This window comes from Pithys albifrons, chromosome 13, assembly GCF_047495875.1.
Source record: "Pithys albifrons albifrons isolate INPA30051 chromosome 13, PitAlb_v1, whole genome shotgun sequence".
Taxonomy (NCBI): Eukaryota; Metazoa; Chordata; class Aves; order Passeriformes; family Thamnophilidae; genus Pithys; species Pithys albifrons.
This window is the reverse complement of record NC_092470.1, coordinates 11,763,809-11,785,581: the sequence shown is the minus strand read 5'-3', so window position 1 is coordinate 11,785,581 and position 21,773 is coordinate 11,763,809. Positions and strand designations below refer to the sequence as shown.

Here is a 21,773-nt window from a genome sequence, read left to right as displayed (position 1 = left end):
GCTCTGGAGCCTCGTGCCCCAGTGCTGCAGTACAGCACAACTGCCCACAGCCAGTGCCAGTGCCCATTACCTTGGTGATGGGGGCTTCAATAGTCATGGAATGTACCCTGGCCATGGACGAGCGGCGCCTTTGTGAGCTGCCTGTGCACAAAACAAAGCACAATTTGTATCCCGATTTCAGCAACAAGGCATGACAGGAGGATTCAGCCAAGAAATCTTGATTCGTTTTCTGAACTGCTTACCCTGCTGTGCCTTTCAGAGGCAATCTATTGCAGAATACATACACATACTTGTGATGATGGGGACACACAAGCACAAAGTGATCCTGGCTGAGCCACTGTTGTCCCTGATTAGAGTTAGGGAGGTGTAACAGCCTGCCAAAATCATGGCTTTTATTTTTTAATTATAACTAATTAAAATATTCAATTAAAACTCAGTTAAAAGGCTATATAGATGCAAGCACAGGTAGGTAACAATTGCATTTAGGTTATTACCTCATGTATCTACTCTTGCTGCCTGATGAGTCAGCTTCCAAGCTGAGGTAAATCAGTGAAGCTCCTCTGAAGTGAGTAGCTATGCCAACTTAAAACAGCACAGGTTCTGGCATGTTATTCATTAGAAATATATTGGTTAGCAATTTTGGTTCTATAGAGAAAAGGTCAAGATGAGATTTTTCTGGATGTTGTGCACTTATGAAATGCAGACACATCTCTGTTATTCTTTATGCTGAGTTCTTTTGCTATCCTGGAGCATGATTGTATTCTCACTGCCACAGACCTGCTGCCTGGACTGTCATGATGTATACTTTAGCAACATCACGTAAGTACCAACAACAGTGTTGAATATGTGACTCATCCATAAAGTTTGGGGTGATCTAACAGAGCAAAATACAAAACAGTGAAAGAAAATAAAATTAACAGAAAAAGTCTTTGCATCTTTATCAAAAGAGGTAAGAAATGTAGTCATTTGTGTACTGGGTTTTGTGGCAACTCCAGCTTACCCAGACCCAATACAATGCCTTGTTTAACATACCATCACTCCCTCGTGATGTGGTGGATCTGACATCTAGGGATCCTTTCCTCATGTCTTTGTGTCTGCAAGTCTGAGTATCTGTGAAGAAAATATTGTACAATGACATGAAGCTGTGCCTGAGATGTATGTCAAAGTAACCGAAGCACAGAAAAAGCCTGACAGCAGCCGAGAGACACTCACCACAACACTTCAGCGCATGAGAGCCAATGAAAACTCCTTTTTGAACTCTCACCCAATTACACTGTCAGTTATCCCAGTTTACTGGCAGAACACGCCTCCATGTCTGTGCAGAAGGAAACTAACAGTGTGGAGAGAAAAGTTCCTCTCTTGCCACAGTGACACAACTGTAGTTGTGGGTACAATTTGTGCAGCACTCCTGAGTTCACTGAAGTGACCACTGCCACCAAGAACTGCTGGGCCCAAGCAGAGGTCACATTACCAAACCAGGCACTGTATCCCAGGCTCCTTACAGACTCTGACTATGCTAACAAGGCTATAGTTAACAAGTATCTACAGCGTGGATGCCAAGGATTTCTTAACTGAATTGTCAATATGGGGATGAGGGTGAATAGTAGCATTGATCATCCTCATTTGCACCCACATACAAACTCCCCTCAGTACAGCTGAAAGCTATGCAAACACACATGCCCCGAGCTACAGACCAGCCACAGCAACGTGGCTAGATGGCATCCTTCTTATTTCTAGTTCTGTCACAGGGATCTACAATTGAAATGTGACACTGAATCCAGCGATACCGTAACACCAGCTGGGGGCCCTATTACTGTGTTTTCAAAGGTGGGTTGCTTTATGTCACTTCTAAAATGAATGAGGCAGGTACACAGGGCTTGTATTTATTTTCCTGCCTCTTGAGCTGGATTCCCAGCTTATCAGTTGATAAACAGTAGTGTTCTGCACAACTGTGCTTTCAGTCAAATCACTAACAGTGGCCTTTATTCTTTTCCCATGTATTAGGATAGAAGAGATGTGTTGTACCTGTCTGAGATTCAGCCTGAATACATTCACATGTCTTCTCCACCTACAATTCAGTATGAGAAATCCAGTTAGTCAGAATTTTGTCATTATTTTGTAATATTTAGGGCTCAAACTAATGCAAGCATAGAACTATTTTCACTTACCTTATTGTTGTCATTGCACAGTCTACTAATTGACACATAGTGTCTAATCTTTCTGTAAGCAAAAAACAGTGCATTAATTTCCATCCAAACTTCAGTTCTAATTCAGTGCTGATACTCAAAAGGGGTAAGAGCAACAAATTAATATAGCACAAATCCAGTTCTGGCAGGAAGGCTCAACTTGGAAGGGAAAACCCCCACAGTTCTGCATATCCAGGGGAAAACGGAAGGATCTTTTCCAAAGACTGTTTTCTCCTCATTCTTCTCTCCCCCCCACTCTTCCAGCTTCTTCTAGGCTACTGTAGGATGTTTCATGTATGATATAAATGTGAAAAATGCAACAATGCTCTCCAAACCTCGACATCTTCTACAGGACTTAGGGACAGAGCAATCAAACTGAAAGCTAAACCCCTGATTAGCAGAAAACTTTCTAAGCCAGCTTCAAATGGGTTTAGGTTGTTCTATAAGTAGCAATGTACGTAATACATACTGGTCTATCAAGTTTGGCATCTTAAACTGAAAACACGTTTTCACTCTATTGATGAAGAGTAAAGAACATTAATTACTTCCAGAGGTGAAATCAAATCAAAACATCCAACTCTTTTTTTTCCCCTAAGGAAGTAACTGCTTGAAGAAGCCGCATTTGGCCTTTCCTTCTTGAAGACACACTTTTCTAAATGATTATCTCAGCCAAGTCTGGCAGATGAAGTGCCATGCTCTTAATTAAACCTTAGAGGGACTTGAAGCTACTACTGCATGCAATGTGATCCACCTTCCTTCCCAGTATAATACAAAAGTATTCATCATAAACATACCAGTAACTAACACCTACTTCTGTACTCCAGAGCCTTGATTTGGGAGTGGAAGTTGCATAAAAATCAAGACATGCTGGAATTTTGCCTATGATCAAAGCACACAGTAACCTCATCACATAAAGATACTTGGCAACAATCATGAGTAGGGGAGCATGGAGGGACATGGTACAGGTGCACAGTAAAACAGGATGCAGGTCCTGGTGGTCCCAACAGAGCACAGAAAGACCAGAGGGTGCACTTGCACTTTGGGGAGTATTAGAAGAGTCAGAGTCACAAGTGAGCACATCTGAATCTTTGGCTCCTTTTGGGGAAGAATTAGAAGAATTTCACTTTCTCTGAACACACTGTTTAAAGCTGATTTCACCCCAAGGAATTTAACACAGAGGTCTGAGGCTCCCTTCTTAGTGTAAGCTTCCATTATACTCAGTAACAGGATAATCTAGTGTCTGCTGAAAACAACTGAACTCTAAACTGAGCCTTGATTCAGACATAAATCATGGTTTAGCTTTCATACTTACCCTCCCTGTCCGATGACAGGTAGTATCTTCACATTTTGTTGTATGCTATCTCCATTTTTCTTTTTCGCATAGTACATTCCTTGCCATTCCTTAAAAAATAATTCAAATAGAAGGAATTTCAGATAAAACAGGAAGAGAAGCTGTAGGTTCACACCTTCTTTCATGGAAAGCTGTCTTACAGTACAAAACCAGGCAGGACTGGTTACCCTCAAATTTCTTCCCTGTAACAAACCTGTAGGTCAGTGTGTTGCTGCCACTGCACAGAGAACTTCTGTGAGTACCCTGATGGTAACAGCTGAACCTCAGGTGCTGTGGGAATCAGAACCACGTATTCTCTTCACAATCCTATCTCTATGGTGATGTGGGTCATTGGGGAGAGACCTGGGAAAGAGCCATGCTAAAGCAAGAGCTCAGATCAGCCTCTGCCTGGAGCAGGAGTCCCCCAAGGCTCCAGGAGCACTGTCAGGCTCTGTGTGGGGCACCCCCTGCCCTGCCCAGGACCACACACCACATGGCTGGGACTGCTACAGTGACCTGCCTGACCTTCTCCCTGACTGTGTGGACTCGTTGCAGGACAGGAAGGTCAGTGCAAAATTGTTACATTGACCTGATCACCTTCACTTCTGGACTGCACCATCTCTCCTGCAGATCCGGGAGTCTTATCACCGGTTAACATTAAATATATCTGCCACTAGAAGTGCTACAATATCCTAGCACAGTTACTTTCCATACTGTCAGTTTACTATCAAAAAGCGACAGAGATTTATCCTGGGGTTTTTTAAAGCAGAAGAAAGCCTAGTAGAATAGCTCCTGGATTCTTCTTCCCCTGTAAATGCACTCTGGTTTTAGGATTCTCTACACATTTCCAGCCCTAGAAAAGCTGTTGGTGGTCATTTTTAGCAGATGCATATTTTGAGCTGGGCATCTAATAAATACCAAGTGATTAACAAATAATTGATTCCATATTGCATGTTCACTTAATACAAACTGCTCATTGCAATTGCTGTATTTCAGCTGTGTTCAAGAGACTGTAGATCAGATCTTATAAACATATGAGGCAGATGACACATATTTATTTATGTGAGACATACAGTCAAGTGAGGCTGCTTTAACAGTCAGGCAGGCCAGAGCACAGGTATGGAGAGAACAGTTTTGCATGTATGTTGATGGAGCCAGCAAATAGACTCCAGCCCACAGAGAAATGCATGGTGACAGGCTAAACAGAAAAATATATGAAAGGCTTTTCTCATGATCTGTCAGAGAAAAGAACTGTGCATAACAAACTGTGAAGCTAGGGTAAAATCTCCTGTGAGCTGCTTGAGGAATACAAATGAAGATAAAGCAAGCATCACAAAATTCAATGCTCTCATAATTAAAGTATGCATATCAACAGTCTCCTGACAACCAGGATGAGGTAGAAATGAGTAATTGATCCCTAACCCAGGCAATAAACCCAGGATGCACACAAAGGGATGAAGCTATAAGGTACAGATTGGATAATTCCTTCATTGAAAGTGCATCCTTTTCAAGACAGTTTATTCACTAATGTGTTCTTTGTCAACAGATCGATTTTTTCAACCTGTGAATTTCTAAAACCTGTGAATCTGCGGCAGGAAATGTGCGAGGGGAAAAGGTCAGCACAATTCTGAGAAATAAGAGGTCCGAGCCAAACTCCTGCTGGTAGATAAAGTTCTCCCAGGGATGTTACTTAAATGTATTTTAAGAACACCATATGCTCTTCATAGAGCAATCCAACAGAGAAGAGCTACTTCCTAAGATGTGCTGTCAGTCAAACTGATCATTCTGTCTGCATTAGAGCCACCCATGGACTGTGATCAGTCCCTGCTGCATGGTGTGGTGTGCTGGGATCAAACACAGCATAAAACCCACACATGGTAAAAAACCTCACAGTTTCACCCTTTACAGAATGAACTAATGCTGAGGTTTCAAACTCCATTGAGAAGGCCAAGGCATGCATCTACCCACTGAGCACTCACATATGCACAGTAAGGAATCCCCCAGTTCAGCTTTCCTTTTTGACTGGGGCTTCTTGCACTAGACAGCAAAGTTCAGCAAACTGCTTGTAGAAAACAGGGCAAACCAAAATAAACACAAGGTGTCACGAAAACAATCTCCCAGAAAGTGAGGCTGTTAGGAAGCAATTGCAGTAGACCTTTATGACAGAGTGTGATGGCTCTCCCAACCACCCTGCACAGACTGATATCTTGCAAACAGTTTCCAAGGAGAGAGAGGAATCACATGTCGTGTCTGCTTTATCAATAGCTATGCATCTCACTTCAGAAAAAGCAAAACTGAGATAAAGAGCTTTGTGTCAAACTGCAGAGATTACAGGCAGCAACAATTCTAGTCAGAATTGCACATTTCATCTTAATGGATGCAATTTGAATTATGAAACAGAAGAATGAAAAAAGCTCAACTTTTTTCCTAAATTCCTCGAGTATGGACGGATGAACAGGCCTTTCAGTAACACTGTCTTCCTGTAAATTACAGCCAGCTGTAGTAACAAAAAATGAACTGCCAGAGATACAAGAGAAACAACATCCTGCCCCAAGAATCCCTGTGTACCATGCAATTAGCAAATTTTTAGTATCATGCCTATGAACTTCTCTTTGGGTATACTGAACTTGCTCACAGTGCTATGTTTTTCAGTGCAAGAGGGGAAATGCTGCAAGAGTCCACCTTCCTAAATTCCATTTAAACATGAGAGGTAGATTTTATGCAGCTCACATTTTTTTCTAAGGATTAGAAAACCTTGTTTTCTATTTTTTTTCTTATTATATTACCACGTCTGCTTGAAAGCGAGAACCCAAACCTGTTGACGGGAGAATATCACAGTTGTAGACAGTTGGCTTTTTTGCTATGCTGAACCTACCTCTCAATATGCATTGAAAACAATGCACAGACCATGTCAGAGTTATCCAGATAAGTTAGGCACCTCTGAAAATGCTGTAATATCTTGACACAAATGATTTCAAAACTTCAAGTATTTCAAAGATTGGTCCTCACAATTAACCTCTACTTGCAAATACTTCCTGTAATAATTTAATTTGCAATTCATTTTTATATTAATATATAACTGTAAGGTCACACAGATTACATACTATAAAGTGTTCCAAAGGGAAACACAAACTCCCTGTAAGCAGAATATACCCACCTGAAACAGCTTAAACTGTTCCAGACACATAGGTTCAAATAGGTAGTATTTCATTAGCCTCCACCCCTGAAGTCGTAGAGTCAGGAGTAAAATAATTGCAAGGAAAGAGGTGGATTAGGGCTAGATTTCTGTCATTCATAGAGTAAAACACATTTCTGGTATTAATGACATTTTTATCAACCCATTAAAATATTCAAAATTTTATCACTTCATATCTTGAGAATTGATGGTGTGGATTTAAAGCCTGACACATCCAATGTATTTGAATTATAAACTCAATAAATACTCCCTCCTAACATCAGTTTTGCATTACACTCATTTACTGAGATAATTTTGGTCAGGCAACAGAATTGTGAAGCACCAGAATGCAAGCTATTGTCTGTCCCTTGGATCTCTTCCAACGGGCCAATACCTGTAGAAATGGGCAACACATTCTCATTGAAATGCACGTGGGATCTGCCCCCAGCCAGAGCACAGCTTTGGCTCTGAGTGCTTGTGTCAGTGCCTGGATTTATAGGGTATGACTCACCACAACTCTGCATCCCTGTCTAGATGCACAGAGGGCCATGATTCACTTCAGCATCTCCCTGCTCTGCGCCAAGAACGTGTTGCTTGCCCCTCCCATGACCAAGCCAGCTGTCCTGACTCAGGTCTGAGTGTAGGCTGTGATGTACCATCAAACACACCAGCTCCCAAACCTATTTGTGTATTCTCCATGATTTTCTTCCTATATGGTACTATGACATGTTCAATGAAATCAGAACAATTTCCACCTCATTGTCAAAATGCAGATGGGAGCTCCTGGATAGGCCCTCAGCTACAGCCACAACAGTCCCAAAGGAACATCATGGAGCTACCAGGCAAACAGTAACATCTTTCTGTAATGACCTTCCTTGAAGCCAGTTCATGCACTAACTACCATTGGTGAAATGAGCATTTCTAATGGAAATCCCATGTCACTAGATAATAAAACACGTTGGCAGCTGGCAGCTGACGCTGCCTATCACTCTCAAGTGATATTGCAAATGTCTTCAACGTTTTTACATTCTGAACTTGCAAATCAACTTCCATATTTCATGCTGAACTACTTCAGTATGGTATTTTCTCATTTACATAGCACTGGATAACATGTGCATACATCTCATTTCTCTTTGGTACTCTCACACCATTCGCTACAAACAGCATAAATGATAAAGAAACTCAGCAAGTCACTTATTTTCACAAAGCAAGTACTTCTTCCAAGCAAGAAAAGAGAAAGAAGCCCTTAAAAGTGAACATTTTTTACTTCCTGTTCTGGTTTTGAATAAAAAAGTTGCAAATTCTCCTTATCAGTGAAGCTGCAAGTCACAATATGTATCATCCCTGGACTACAATAACTTTTACAGGTAGCAAATAATAAGTGATACAATGCCATTACTCACCTTTCCTATCTTTATGCAGGAATTAATAGTATCTAGGAAGTCAGCTTTTTTTTCATTTATAGGCACTTCTGTTAATTCCTTTTCTATCAGTTCACCTATTTGATAGCCCATCATTGTTTCAAAAGCAGGATTGACGTACTGTGAAACAAAAACAGATACCCATTCAACAGTATACTTAAAGCACAAAAGAATTCTCCTTTTTGTTTGCTAAACCATGGGATCTCTTTTCCAGCCTGAAATAAATCTCTGCATGTACTACTCCTGACTATTTCTTTGTGAAGCAAAACAGGAATGTCCATGCTAGAATCATTGTGGAGAGTGTGTGCATGTGAGCAAAGAGAGGTATATTATGGAAACAACTGAGTATTACATATCCACAGAGTTTAGACAGACAGCATAATTCCTCAAAAATTGGCTCTGTCAGTTCTCCACCCATTAAACCTCAAACTTACCTCAGTGTTCCTAAAAATCACAAATTTGATGGTGGGATACCATAGAAATATTAATCTTATCTACTGGCAAGTTCATCATCCTATTCTATTTAAGGGCGAACCATCACTATTCCTCTGTCCTGGCAAAGTGCAGCCAAGCAGACTGGAAGAAGTGGAATTTCATAAAGCACTTTCTCTCTGAACAGAAGATTGTGTTTCACTGCAGTTTTGCAGGTTTGTGGCCCTTGCCAATAAAACTGAAGGCTGGCACTGAGCCCTCACAGGTACATGGCCTGCCAAAACAGCACCTGAATGTCTCACAACTTACAGGGTTTTAATATGAGAGAAACGCCCTCTGTTTCTAACGGTTCCCCTAAAGGTTCCTTCCCAAAGGTTCCCCTCCGTGTGTGAAAGCCCTGCCCGCTGGAGCTCCAGGACTCCTGCACGTGGCAGTTCCCTCATACTCTAGGACTGTCAGCAGAGGGACAAAATGAGGTCTGAAAAAAAAAAACTATTTAAAACAACTTCAGGATGTGTTCTGTTATTTTTGTAAAAGCAATGAAGAAGGCACATCCTCCATTGAAATTGCCAGTGTTGAGATTTGGGTCAAGAAGGTATAGTTTAAATGCATATTGTAATTCCCAGAGGCTTAGACTGAAGCTCTTTACTGATAATAGAATCTCTCCTCGCTGCTTCACAGCCAGGGATGGAGCTAACTCCTTCAGAAAAACGATGGTTTGCAGAACTGCAAACCTAAGCACGATTTCTTTTCCCTATTATAAAGAAATTTCTAAGAGAGCATTACATTCAAAAACAGTTGGCCCAAGAATTCTGAATCATCAAACAGTATCAGATTTTAGAAGAAAAAAAAGGTGTACAATTATTTAAATAGAATATCCATTAGATTTTCAAGAGCAACAAACTAACATCTAATATTTTTGGAAAAGAATCCATACAAGCCAGTGGCTGCATTAATTCTTGATATAAAAGAATAAATTTAAAAAAAAAACAACCCAAGACAGTAAATCTTTATTCATTCAGAAACAACAATCTCCTTTAAAACTGACTTGATTTATGCAAGATACTGCAAATGGAGAAAATTCTACTCTACAGCTAAACTCATTTCAATCTTTTAGAACCATTAAGTTAGATTAGATTCTTGTGCTGTAAGAAAGAGTAAGTATAATCATGGATGAAATAAAATATAGAGCAATTTTCTGAATTATAGCTGGAACAAACCTGTATTACATGGTCTTCACTTGTGATCTCAATGGCTTCTTGGCTTTTCTCTAATGCTGTAAATAATGAATTACATGCCCTGGAGACAAAAAACAAAAAGGCATCTGATAAAATTTTATCCTCTTAAGTCTTCTTATATATGACAATACAGTATTACAACTCCATACTGAATAATCTTGTACTTTGACAATCAATGTCTTTTCTTCAGCTAACTGCCATTCCATAATTAACTACCATACATTAAAATAAATACTCTGTTAAGGATGTGGCTAAACTGAAACTTTTTTGTTGATAATGTTTTTGGTAAAATTACCTTAGTTTGAATTGTGCCTGCACCTGTCCAAATTCCAGCTGAATCAACTCATTGTAACAGGCCATTCTACTAGAATTTTCTATATATCTCTGCAAATAAAAGGTTAGAAATATTTAATTAATACACATTTCTGTATTCAAGGGTAGGAAGCTCTGGGTTTTTTTGCTTGATAAAGAACCCGGAAAAAAGGCCAAAAATGAACATGCTGTGACACAAGCAACATGAGAAGATTATTTTTTGGGACTAGTAAAGCTTTTCAAGTTACTGCATTTTGAAAAGGTGACAGACAGATCCTCATGGCAATGAGGTTCAACCAATCTGTTTATTCTGTGTGATTTTCAGCAGGATCAATATATTTTTTAAAAATGTACTGTTAGCTTTCATGCTACTTATTTAAAATAACAGTGAAAAAATTATGTCTCAAGTCATCAAAGATTGAGATTGAGTTTCTAATTGCTAATACCCCAAATTTTCTACAGAGAAGAAAGCAAAATTTCCTGGCAAATATACCTGCCATTGGACACAATTATTGATTCTGGGGCTTGTATAGCAATGACTTCAGTATCTTTCATGTTTTTTTAGAACCTCTCATATTTACCAGGTAGGAGTCTGAATGTTAAATCTTTGCTCATGCTAAACTGCCACAGACATGGATAGTTTGGGAGAGAGGATTGATTATCAAAGGTAAACCACCATATCATGGTGCCAAGCAAGATTTTCCATGCTTTGCCATTAGTCCCATCTCCAAGGCTCTAAACCATAAATAATTCAGAACCTGTGATGAATTACTTATGTGCCCCCTAGAATGACTCAGTTCACATATATACCATTTCCTTCAGGTTCTAGCATTCCCTGGACTGGGACCTTGCTAGAAATAAGCAGAGGGGTGCAAATGGAATGCGATGGGCTAACAAAAAATCTGGTGAGCATGCAACCAAATATCTGAATCACACTGTAAATCAGGCCCATTTTTGTTCCATTGTCATCTGAATGCAATAAGGAATCCACTGAACTGACACAATAATAAGCATCTTTTCTGCCTAGTTGGAATAGTTGTCAAGGAACATATTCAATGTAATACTTTTCAGGTGCCTCCAAACAATAGATAATAGCATTTGACAGTGTCTGAAGCCTGTTTACAGATGTGAATTGGCATTTGATAGAAGAGATTTCCCACAGCACATTCTGTTGCTCATTGCAAGCTGCTCTCTGGCTCTGCCACAGTTACTACTCAATTTTGTTCACATCAACTTTGCAAGCAAAACATCATATATTTAATCTGAAATAAATGTATAAAGTAGAAAATTCTCAGCATCACTTCTTATATTCCTGAGAACGTCCACCTACTTAGCACTGGGACATACAGGGATGAGCAGCACGAACAAGATCTACAGGTTGCATCACTGACACAAACAGAGACTGAGCCAAAGTCCTGGAGAGTTTTTACATGAAAATTTTGAAATATCAGAGCAACCCACTAGAGTATTGTACATACATACCCTTGTGAAGCCAGCAGAGATCAGGGGCAATATTGATGACTCTTCACGATCAGTATGCCTTTGAAAAAAGGGTAATAAGTCAGACATTATTTTTGTAATCAGGTGAGGCCAAATTTCACAATCTATTGACATACCCCAGATGTCACACCAAGGTTAATACTGCTAGATCCTTACAGAATCTAGGAATAAAATATACTTTTTGTGTTTCTTAATAAGCTTTCGGCTTTGGCATGGATAAGCCAAAACATTGTTTTCCTTTATGCAGGTAAGGAACTGTTTACACCACAAAAAAACTAATTCTTCAAGGAAACCAACTAATGAACAAGACTGTTGGACTATTCCTATTTTTTTTGGTACTGGATTTTTTCTTGTTTATGCTGTCCTTAGTCAGAGATGCACTTGAAAGTCTATACAGCCAAAGTTTTAAGAAATCACTTGCCTGAGTGTACCAAATCTTAGATGGGCAATTCAAGATGTCTGAATGAGGCTTGATTTGCTACTGTTGCCAACCCAGTGCCTTCTAGTGGGATGACATTTCTAAATGAAGAATCTGAAAAACTCGGCTATACTAATGAGTTTATGGACGCAATCTGTAAGAAAAGCCATTGTGTTAAGTTTCTGTAAATGAGCAGAGTCAGGCTGGTCAGATTTAGGAGATGGCACAATAGCTTTTATTTATGCATGAAGTTTTGGATCTTGAAATGTTTAGTTATGGTCTTTTGTTTGCTGGAGATGGTGGTATATTTTTAATGGGGAATTTCAACACCTCATAATTAGTTTTCAGAACTAATGTTTTCTGAGAAATAGCCAATCTCAAAACTACTTTGAGGAAATTATCTTCCAGTTATTTCATTTCAGATTAAATATACTGATTTTTTTTTTACTTTTACATTGTTTTATGATATGTAAGTAATGTTTCCAGAGAAGAAGGAGGGAAAAAGTGTATGTAGTACTTTACTAAGGTATCACAATATATTTAAAACTTTTGTGGTCAGATGATGCTTTGTACTGATCAAATAGTTGAGTATCTTTTTTCACAACTTAGGAGATCTCCCGTTTGTGCTGAGATTAATCATACTGGAAGGCAAATCAAGAAAGGTTCAAAATACAGATCTGTGAGAAAATTTGGTACAGGATGTTGCCGAAGTTGGTTGAAACATATTCTGAAAGCCTGCAGCGATCACGCCCCCACCCCCTCATCCCCCCAAAACAAGACTCAAAGTGAGATCTCTTTAGTAAAAAACAGAAATTAAAAAAAAATCCTGTCCCAATCCTGTGGTCAAAGATGGTGAAAACTCTCTGTGATGTATCCAGTTATTACTAGCATAGCAAGAATTTCTAATTCAAGTTTTTTAATGTAGTATTTACTTTTAAAATTGTAAGATTCACATTTTTGATCACATCTGAAAGTAAAGATATGATTATTTACCTTTGTACTACACAAATAATGACTGTATTTTCTGAGGCTTTCGTTGTTCTGATAGACCTTTAAAAAAAGCAAATGATTTAAAATTTTTTTGAGTTCACATTTCAGAAAACATGACTTTACAGAATATTCACACAATACTTTTCTTAAAATATCTCAAGTAATTTAATAACAAAACAAATATGAAACCCTGAGCCTGCTGCTAAGAAAGGAGAATAAATTCAGCAATATCTGAGACTCCAAGAACATAGATTATTCTGAGATTCAAATACTCTCAGTGGAGGAAGAGCAAAAATTCTCCTCTCTGAAACAGCCAAAATGGACTTGTTTGAAGGACTTGGCCTCACTCATTTAAGGCTCATTTTACTTTATTCTGGGGCAGAATGGTAAACATGGAAGAAGGGGAACAGTGCTGATACCTGGTCTTTGCCTGACAAAGATCTTGGCTAGTTCCCTCAGTTTCGCAAGAAGAGCCTTTGTCCCAGTGCCCCCCACACACTCACCCAGTTCACACCCGGACCCTGCCACCCCCACCCCACAGACTGTTACTAAGTCTAGACACATTCCCAAGGGATATTCCACTGGAAAGGCACTGAAGCAAGGCACTGCTGCCTGTCAAGTCTCTGTGGAGGGACCCAAAAAGGCAAATCCTTTTCTCCTTTTTTCACAGCAGTTTCTAAAAGTGCTTCTGGAACCAGCTTGCAACTTTGCTTTTCGTAACACTTGTTCAAATATTGTAGATATGGAAACATGCACACCAAACGTTGCCTGTTTGCATGTGGGGTTACTCAACAGCAAGTAACATTGCAGAAAAATTAGAACATTAATACAGTGAATGTATTAATTGAATTGCTTGCTGACACCTGCTATCTTCACATTTGATTTAGTGTGCAAACAAGGAACCAGGTATTTGAAGAAAAAAAAAACACAAATCAAAGAGAAAACCAAAAAAAACCCCAAGTGTTCACCATGGCAAGAAATTTGTATCCTATAGCTCCAAGCCAGATTAAGCTTCAGACACCCCAGCACACAACCAAAAATGCTGCTGCTATCAGATGTAAAGCACTGAGGCAACATTATTTGATGCTGTCAGTGCACATCTGTCAAAAAAGTATATCAATAATCAATAGTTTATAAAAAGGTCATATAAAGCAAAAAACTTTGATGTTAAGTATATTGTTAAGCATTAATTACACTGAAAGGGTGCTTACCTGCACAATGCTTCTGCATCAAAGTATCTGGAATGTCTATGGTCAATAATGATGATGTCGTGGTGTTTATCTAGAAAACATTCTAGTGCGGACTGAGGAGTCCTGGCCATGTTACATCGAAATCCAGCTTTCTCACACGCCCAGCGGAACCCATTGCTCTGCTCGTCTTCCTCAGCAAACACTAAAAGTACCTGAGTCAAAGACAAACAGTGAAATTACAAACAAATCTCACATATACCTCAGATCCTGTGACTTTTGCCTATTCTTAACATGTTTTTTAATGCTGCTCCCAAGGCTTATTCAATTGCTTTTAACAGAATTGCTTTCTACAGACCACTGCTTTTTTATAATTGTTTGTATAGAAAGGTGTTTCAGGTGGATAGAACAGCCTGCCAGAACCACATGTATCCACATGGGAAGAACAAGTTTGGGAAGTGTCTCTCTTGTCATTATCTACAAAGAGAGCTTAGGCAACCAGCTGAGACCAGGTTCCAGCGTTTCAGACAGTGTACATGAACTAACAGCCAGTCCACTTCACTGAAACTGTCTCACATGCAACCATTCTCTTGGGTATTACTTTTCTTGTATTATATTCTAGAAAAGGAAAAAGAAAGCCATGGTTTCTCCTGTGTGAATCAGTACTCAATGGTGCTTCAATGGCATGATGATAAATGTGCTTTCCATCCTACTTCCCTAAAATGCTTCCCACTCTGTGGGATTTCTGGAAATTACAGACAGGCTGGTCAAAATGAACTCAAGCCAGATGGAAAGCATAAGAAGTACCTCTATATATGGAGTATGTCCCCGTGTGACTTCTCCACAAAGCTTGCCATGGGATTTATATCACAGAAGGAGATTACCAAAGTTAAAATCCAGAACTGGAGTTAGATCTATGAGTCAGTATTTGTTCTGTCCTAACTCGCTGTGTAATTGCCAGTAACTAATCTCTGAGCCTTTTTTAAATCAGTAAGATACCTATATACTAAAAGTATGATAAGGACCAATTCCTTTAAAATGCATTTCAAATTCTATGAGTTAAAACAGTACAAAAGACAAACATCAAGTCTGCTAAGGACTCCTACTGATGTGACTGTGCTTTGCATCAGGATAATGTTTTGCAGTTAAAAACTTCTTTTGCTGGAAAGAACACAGCGTGGTAGACTGTAGATCTGTGGTGCGTTGTTTTGGGGGATCACTCAGTATATGCAGCCTTTCAGGAAAGATGGATAACTGAACAAGCATTTGGTCTATTGCCCCAAGACACCAATCTTTCAGTAATTTAATCAAACCACACTTAGATATATGCTTTGGTCAGACAATAATGTGGAGCATGTGTAACTTGCATCACGTCCCACTGCTGTTTATCTGCTAGATGATTTTAGGAACTCCAGTGCCAATTATACTTTGGAGCAGGTTGGTGAAAAGCCTACCAGTAAATCTGAACATTTCCATGTTCTGCGTATTTTTTTAAGACTAAAGGACTTTGTACTCCTTCAGTTCAGGTTCCTTTTACAACAACATGCAAAACTGCAAAAACATGTCATGGTTTGTGTTATATTTAGTGAAGTTAATTTATAACACTTCTTAAGAAGGGAAGAATGATTTTCAGCAATAGCACAGAAAGTCAGTAGATCAGTATGTTTGACTCTGGCACAAATGTGATGATGCCCAAATGTGATGTTGCCCAACTGCTCCTTCCCTCATACCTGCCAGCTATATTACCAGGATAAATCAGCAGCTTTTCAGAGTGGCCTATGACTGGATAAAAGTGATAAAATCATTAATAACAATACAGGAGGCAGAAATATTCAATGAATGTTTCTGACTTGTACTTGGGGAACAGCTGGATAAGGATGCCCTAAAATCTGATATTTGATAACATTACAGTTAGTTCTGAAAACAGCTCAGGAAGATGTTGAACTGCAGGTCTTCAAGACAGGTATTTTCACATTGTTAGGTTCAGATTGCTTTCACTGAGAAGTTTTCTAATTACTGACAGAGGAGTATGTTGTATGATTAAATGGTTCAGTATGCCTTGGGATATGGGAGAATTTTCAAAGGAAGTTCAAAGGAGTCAATAAGCAAACCTCATACCCATTCCAGACAAAATCAGGGGTCAACTGACATAAACCCTTTATCAATAAAGAGACAAAGGAGGATTAATTAATGCCCATCAGCAGTGACTATCAAAACCCCCATATTTTGCCAAGCTCACTTCATATCTTCTGTAATAATATTGCAAGTTTGGTTGATGGTAGCAATAATGGTGGTATAATAGGCCCTCACAGGATATCTGGATTATCGGTTTGATAAGATTTTGATCAAGAAAAATACAAAATGAGGCACTCACTAAATTGATTACAAGCTAACTGATAGCAAAGAATAGATAGCTCTATTTTTATGAGCCAAGAGATAGTTGGAGAATAGGTAGGATTTTTAGGATATCACATAGAATGTCAAGATAAAAGTCTGTTAAGTGCACATTATGACTTGATAAAAAAGCTCTGCAAGGATCTCTATACCCTAAAAAAATTCACTCACAAATTTTAAGCTAACATCTTGTATATTTAAGAAATCAAGACTTCAGTTTGAACTGCTGTGTTACCTGAAGTTGATCTTGATGAAGTCTCATAGGGCCAAACTGCACATCTGTTACTGGTGCCTAGAAGAAATAAGAAGGGATCTTATTAATGCATTACACCTAAGGAAGAAGAAAAATTATCTCTGTTAGAGAAGACACTTCTTATCTACTACTGTCTCAGGGATATCTTGTGATTACTATGATGCTGCTTCTTCATGGGAGTCTTATTCTGCTTTTTATATTTATATGCTAAGCTGCATTAACAGAAATCAACAAGCTAGTCAGTGTTCCCAATTCAAAACAGGAAACACTTCAATCAACGGTCCTTGGAATCACATAGACTCTCTAAAAGTAACTGGAGTAAAAAAGTAGAAGACAATAATTTGAGACAATGCAGTAAGTGGAAAACAGCTCTGGATTCAAAGGGAAAAAAAAAAAAAGAGCTGTTGAGCACAAAGGTGGCACTTCTTACATTGTTCTTTTCCAAAATTAAAAGTACACTTAAACAGCAGCTTTATTGCTTTGCAGCCTGGAATTTTTTCATTAAGTAATTTTAAAGAATCAACAGCACATCCAACAGAAAAATCTTTTAGAATTGCATGGCCCATTCTTTCTATGACCTTACTGCTCCATTGCTCAGCCCTCAGAGTCTCTCATGTGTGATTTTATTTATTTATCAACTTGGAAGTCATCACTGCAACATTAAATAAGCAAGAAACATGAGTCAAGGAAAAATGGCAACCTAGTACCAGTAAAAATGCCAGGAACAGGTGTTTGCATGTCTTGTTTAAGAGAGCCTTTAAGAGCTGATGTTTAAATTATGTGGAAGAGTTTCACATTTACTCAGTTGTTCTGGTCAGATCACATTCATTTAAATACTCTCCAGTCTTTTTTTTTTTTTTCTAATTTTGAGACAAAAAAAATCTCTCTTGAAAAACTCAAGCTGCTTTATTCTCCCTTGTGGCCCATCATCCAATTATTCAAAACCTGCACTAGAGAACAACAAATACTTTTGCTGATAATGCACACAGCAGGAGGGAATCCAGCTCTCTGCAGCAGTTACCGGTTTTGTAGCACTGACAGTAGTAACTACTCGTCCTGAATGGGTAAGATCAGCAGAAGTGCCTGAAGGACACAGAGGCAGAATGTCTATGGAGTAGGAAATGTCTTTTTTCTCAGAGGCTTCTTTCTTTTAAAATGTTTGTGAATGAATAGTCAACAAAGCATTTAAAGGACTGAATCTGAAACGCTCTTTTCTGTCAGAAATCTGTGGCTGTTGCAGCACTGAAAACACCTGTCTATGCACCATTTAAGCTCAAGTCACAAGAACTGCTCAAATGAGATAAACTGTCTTGTTACACATTAACTTGATGTCCTGAGTAGAAGAAAAACCCTGGTCTGCATCTCAGCTGGAAAATTTTGGTGAAATCCAGTTAATTCTTAATCCTGTTGAAATCTGTTAAATAACTTGATTAATCATTTCAACTTTTTGTATGCTGCTGGTAGCACTGAGAAGTAATATGGTAATTAAGTATTGTGTCAAAAATCAAGGCTTCAGCAAGGATTAGCAGAAACTCTCAACTATTGGTGAACTAAATGAGCTCTAAAAATATCTCCAGTGCTACAAGCTTTTATCAAAGCAAACCAGCCAAAGTTCACATGTATAGTAACTGCACAAACACATCTTTATTCACCCAGACTTTTTTCTACTTCTTCCTTGAAATTTCTTTCCTAGTTGAAAAACAAAAGCCCAAGTACATTTTCAGATTGGCAGACATGACGTACACATGTGACAGCATTCCAGGCAGGCACAGATTGGTAAGAAAGTGTATGAGAAGACAGAGGTAGAACTAGTCATAGGTTCCTGGAATTGACTGTGATAGAGCTGCGTCCGCTGCCAAAGAGCTGCTGATGCAAACCTAAATACAGTATATGTGACCGTCGTACTTCAAATGCTTCCACACAGCAATTGCAGCCATTCTACATCCTCTGACCTGCTGAACTACTGCTGGGAGCACTTATTTCCCCTCAAATTTGCTGGTCTTATTTGAACACTGTAGTTTCCATCCCATGGAACCAGGCCTGGCCCTGGCACAAAGCAAGAACCATCCCAGGGCAATGGCATCAGCCACATGTGATTGACAGCTGTCAGCAGGGAGGGCGCCTACGGACTGCTGGGAGCAGTTCCACACTTGCCAGAAATGATCTCTGTGTTGTAGCAGCCAAGTTGCAAACATTGAAGCTGCTGATAGAAACAGTTTGTGTTTCCAGTGTCTTGAGAAAAGCGAAAAAATGTTTGGTAAATAAAAACAAGCTTTAAAAACACAGATCCAAACAACTGTGACTGATGTGATTAAAGTATAACAAACTCAATGGTGACCTAATATAACTTGGTAAAGCACTTTTTGCTATGAATCATTCTTCGTATTTTGCCAGAACAGAACCTACGGGAATGGTCTGTTCATCACTGTTGAGTTGGGGTTTTTTCCTTCCCACAACTAGAAAACTTTAAATGAACTTTCTCAATTAATAAATGGAGAAAGGAATAAAGAGTGGATGTAAAGCCAGTTTGATTCACATGCTTCCTACGGCAATAAACTGCCTAACTGGCATGTGGCACACATCACAGCAGCCCACAGGTCCCCTGTTTGCTAGAGTCTCATATCTTGCTTTTCTCCAGTATGTCTCTTACCATGACCAGTTGGAGAGGAGAGCAAACCCCTAAAAATGTGGGCAGACTCAGCTCCCAGAAAATCCTTTGGCTATTAAATTCCACACAATACTCCTGCTTGGAGAGGCAAACACATTCTGTCTGGAGGCTGATTTTCTTAAGACACTTCTCTGATGACATTTTTGTGGGATGTTTTAAAGCATGCACAGCCCAAGGTAGCCCTCAGCTGCAGCACCACCCACTAAGAAGGGCTGCCAGAGAGCTGCTGGCATCCTGAGGAACCTTGTCTAAAATCCACAACTGCTCCATCACTTCTCTTCTGCCACAGATGGAGCTGACAGGAGTGACTCTTCCTCTGGGCGTGTAATCACTGTGCACAGCCTTGGCCTCCTGCTACTACCCCCCGCAAAGGGCAGCTGAGAGCACTTCTGCTGCTGCTGCTCTTCTCGCCTTCCCCAGGTTAGCATTTGCAGGAGGAAATGGACAGCTTATTTTTCCTCCAACTGACTTGAACAAAGAGGTGACATAAACTTTTGCTGAATGGATTGCAGATGGAAGTTGCTGCTGTAGGGCTCATACGAGCACTCAGCTCTCAGCAGAGAATTTCTGTCAGCAGTGTAACACTAAGTAATTGCCACTTCAAATAATGACTTCAACCTCAAGGCTCTGACTCACTACAATATATGGCACAGATAACTACAATGATTAGACATATGACTTCATTGCTGGTTTTAATGGACAACAGTCAGCCAAATTCATCATTTTACTCAGATCAATATTTTAAGGCATCACCAAAAATTCTTATCTAATTGTAACATACATACTTACATTTTCTACATATACTAGGTACATTATATGAATCTGCATGAGTTGACTTACCACAATAAGATTTGACATGAATAAGATATGCTGGGAGATATAGAACTGTTAGCATAAACTGAATTTTGATAATTCAAAGGAAAACAGATTCATTTTACAAAGGAAAAAAATATGCTTTCTCTAAACCTGCCATCTTAAGCACAGATTCATCACCTCAGAAAATGAAAGCCCAAATGAACTCATATATTTATACAATACCTTAAACTTTAATTGTTTGAGGTTCTATTGCCTGAAGAAATTTGAATTTTGCATGATAATACACTTTGCCAGAAACCTTAGCCAAATCCTCCAGGATGCTGAAAGTTGAGAAATAACCCACTCCCTATAAACTGGCATGACAAGGGCCATCATCTTGTCCACCCAGGTGATATCAGAGTGTGCCTCTGTCTTAGCAGAGAGGGCCTTTGTGATTTGATGTTGCTCACATTTCTGGACAATAAAGTCTTCATATTCAGGATCAGGTTTTCACAATTCACATTTTAATTTGATTATAATAACCTTTATCACTTACTGAAATGTGTGAACACTAATCCAAACCATGGTCGTTTACCTATTTCTTTCTCTGTGGAGATATACCTAAGTAGATCATTTAAGACTTAGCTTCCGATTTCCCATGCACTTCCTGCCAGACACTGAACATCACTGTGATGTCTTCCTTGCAAACTTTGACAGCCCTCCTTTGTTACAAACTCAGCATTGGTACAAGTAACATAAAATGTTGTCTGAGTACATCTTCCTAATGGGCACAACTGTTTAGAACATAAATGAATTTTATAGTCCACAAATTGAATTCTGACCTGGTTAGCAATGAAATTCAAAGTAATTCTTCCAAATACAAAGCATATATGCTGGATTTACTTCAGTGTAAATGAACTGGGAGTCTGGCCCAATGCAGCTCCTTTTTGGTTGTTTGGAGGCCACAACAGTTCCAATAAAGAATATGAGAGAACAAAGAGTCCAAGGTTTCTGCCTTTGCTCACCAGATTCAAGGACAGGGGTGGGCCTGGCTTTCAAAGACCCTATGCTGAACGGAGTCAGTTTATTCTTCACTGCAGTGCAAAGACACGAGTTCTGAAAAGCAATTAAAATTTACCAGAACTGCTGTTCAACCTAGATGAAACCTGTTGATTCCAGCCCTTGATGTTTTTTTCTATTTCTGTTTCATAAAAGATGTAGACAAATGTCAAAGACATTCACATAATGTATCATTCTGGCTCAGTGCTTTGATCAAATCTAGCATTTACATTAATCAAAATCGGGTTCCCGTTCATGCATCTCTCTCAACAAAACAATACAGATTTAGATCTACATTGCAAGATACAGAGCACCTGAGGTTTTGTTCTAGTATAGTTTTCCTTTTATCTAATCGTAGTTTCAGATTGATTCCTAGAAGAATTACCTGCAGTGCTGTCGTGTAATGACACAGCAG

The 21,773-nt window shown here is 39.1% G+C and overlaps 1 protein-coding gene across 5 annotated transcripts in view; it reads right to left on the bottom strand.

Annotated features, from left to right (window-relative positions):
- The window catches only part of PDE8A (phosphodiesterase 8A), a 141,602-nt gene that overhangs the window by 17,700 nt on the left and 102,129 nt on the right, over nt 1–21,773 (bottom strand). For 4 of the 5 annotated variants that reach the window (XM_071568127.1, XM_071568128.1, XM_071568124.1 and 1 more), the window contains 12 exons: nt 16,819–16,875; nt 14,214–14,404; nt 13,006–13,062; nt 11,577–11,634; nt 10,078–10,166; nt 9,765–9,843; nt 8,095–8,232; nt 3,499–3,587; nt 2,169–2,220; nt 2,026–2,068; nt 1,033–1,110; nt 71–141 (listed from right to left, as the gene is read on the bottom strand). In XM_071568127.1, coding sequence (XP_071424228.1) covers nt 71–141; nt 1,033–1,110; nt 2,026–2,068; nt 2,169–2,220; nt 3,499–3,587; nt 8,095–8,232; nt 9,765–9,843; nt 10,078–10,166; nt 11,577–11,634; nt 13,006–13,062; nt 14,214–14,404; nt 16,819–16,875 — 1,002 coding nt within the window. Of the gene's footprint in view, nt 1–70; nt 142–1,032; nt 1,111–2,025; nt 2,069–2,168; nt 2,221–3,498; nt 3,588–8,094; nt 8,233–9,764; nt 9,844–10,077; nt 10,167–11,576; nt 11,635–13,005; nt 13,063–14,213; nt 14,405–16,818; nt 16,876–17,857; nt 17,951–21,773 lie in introns of those variants that run through there. The other variant, XM_071568129.1, reaches the window with a different exon arrangement.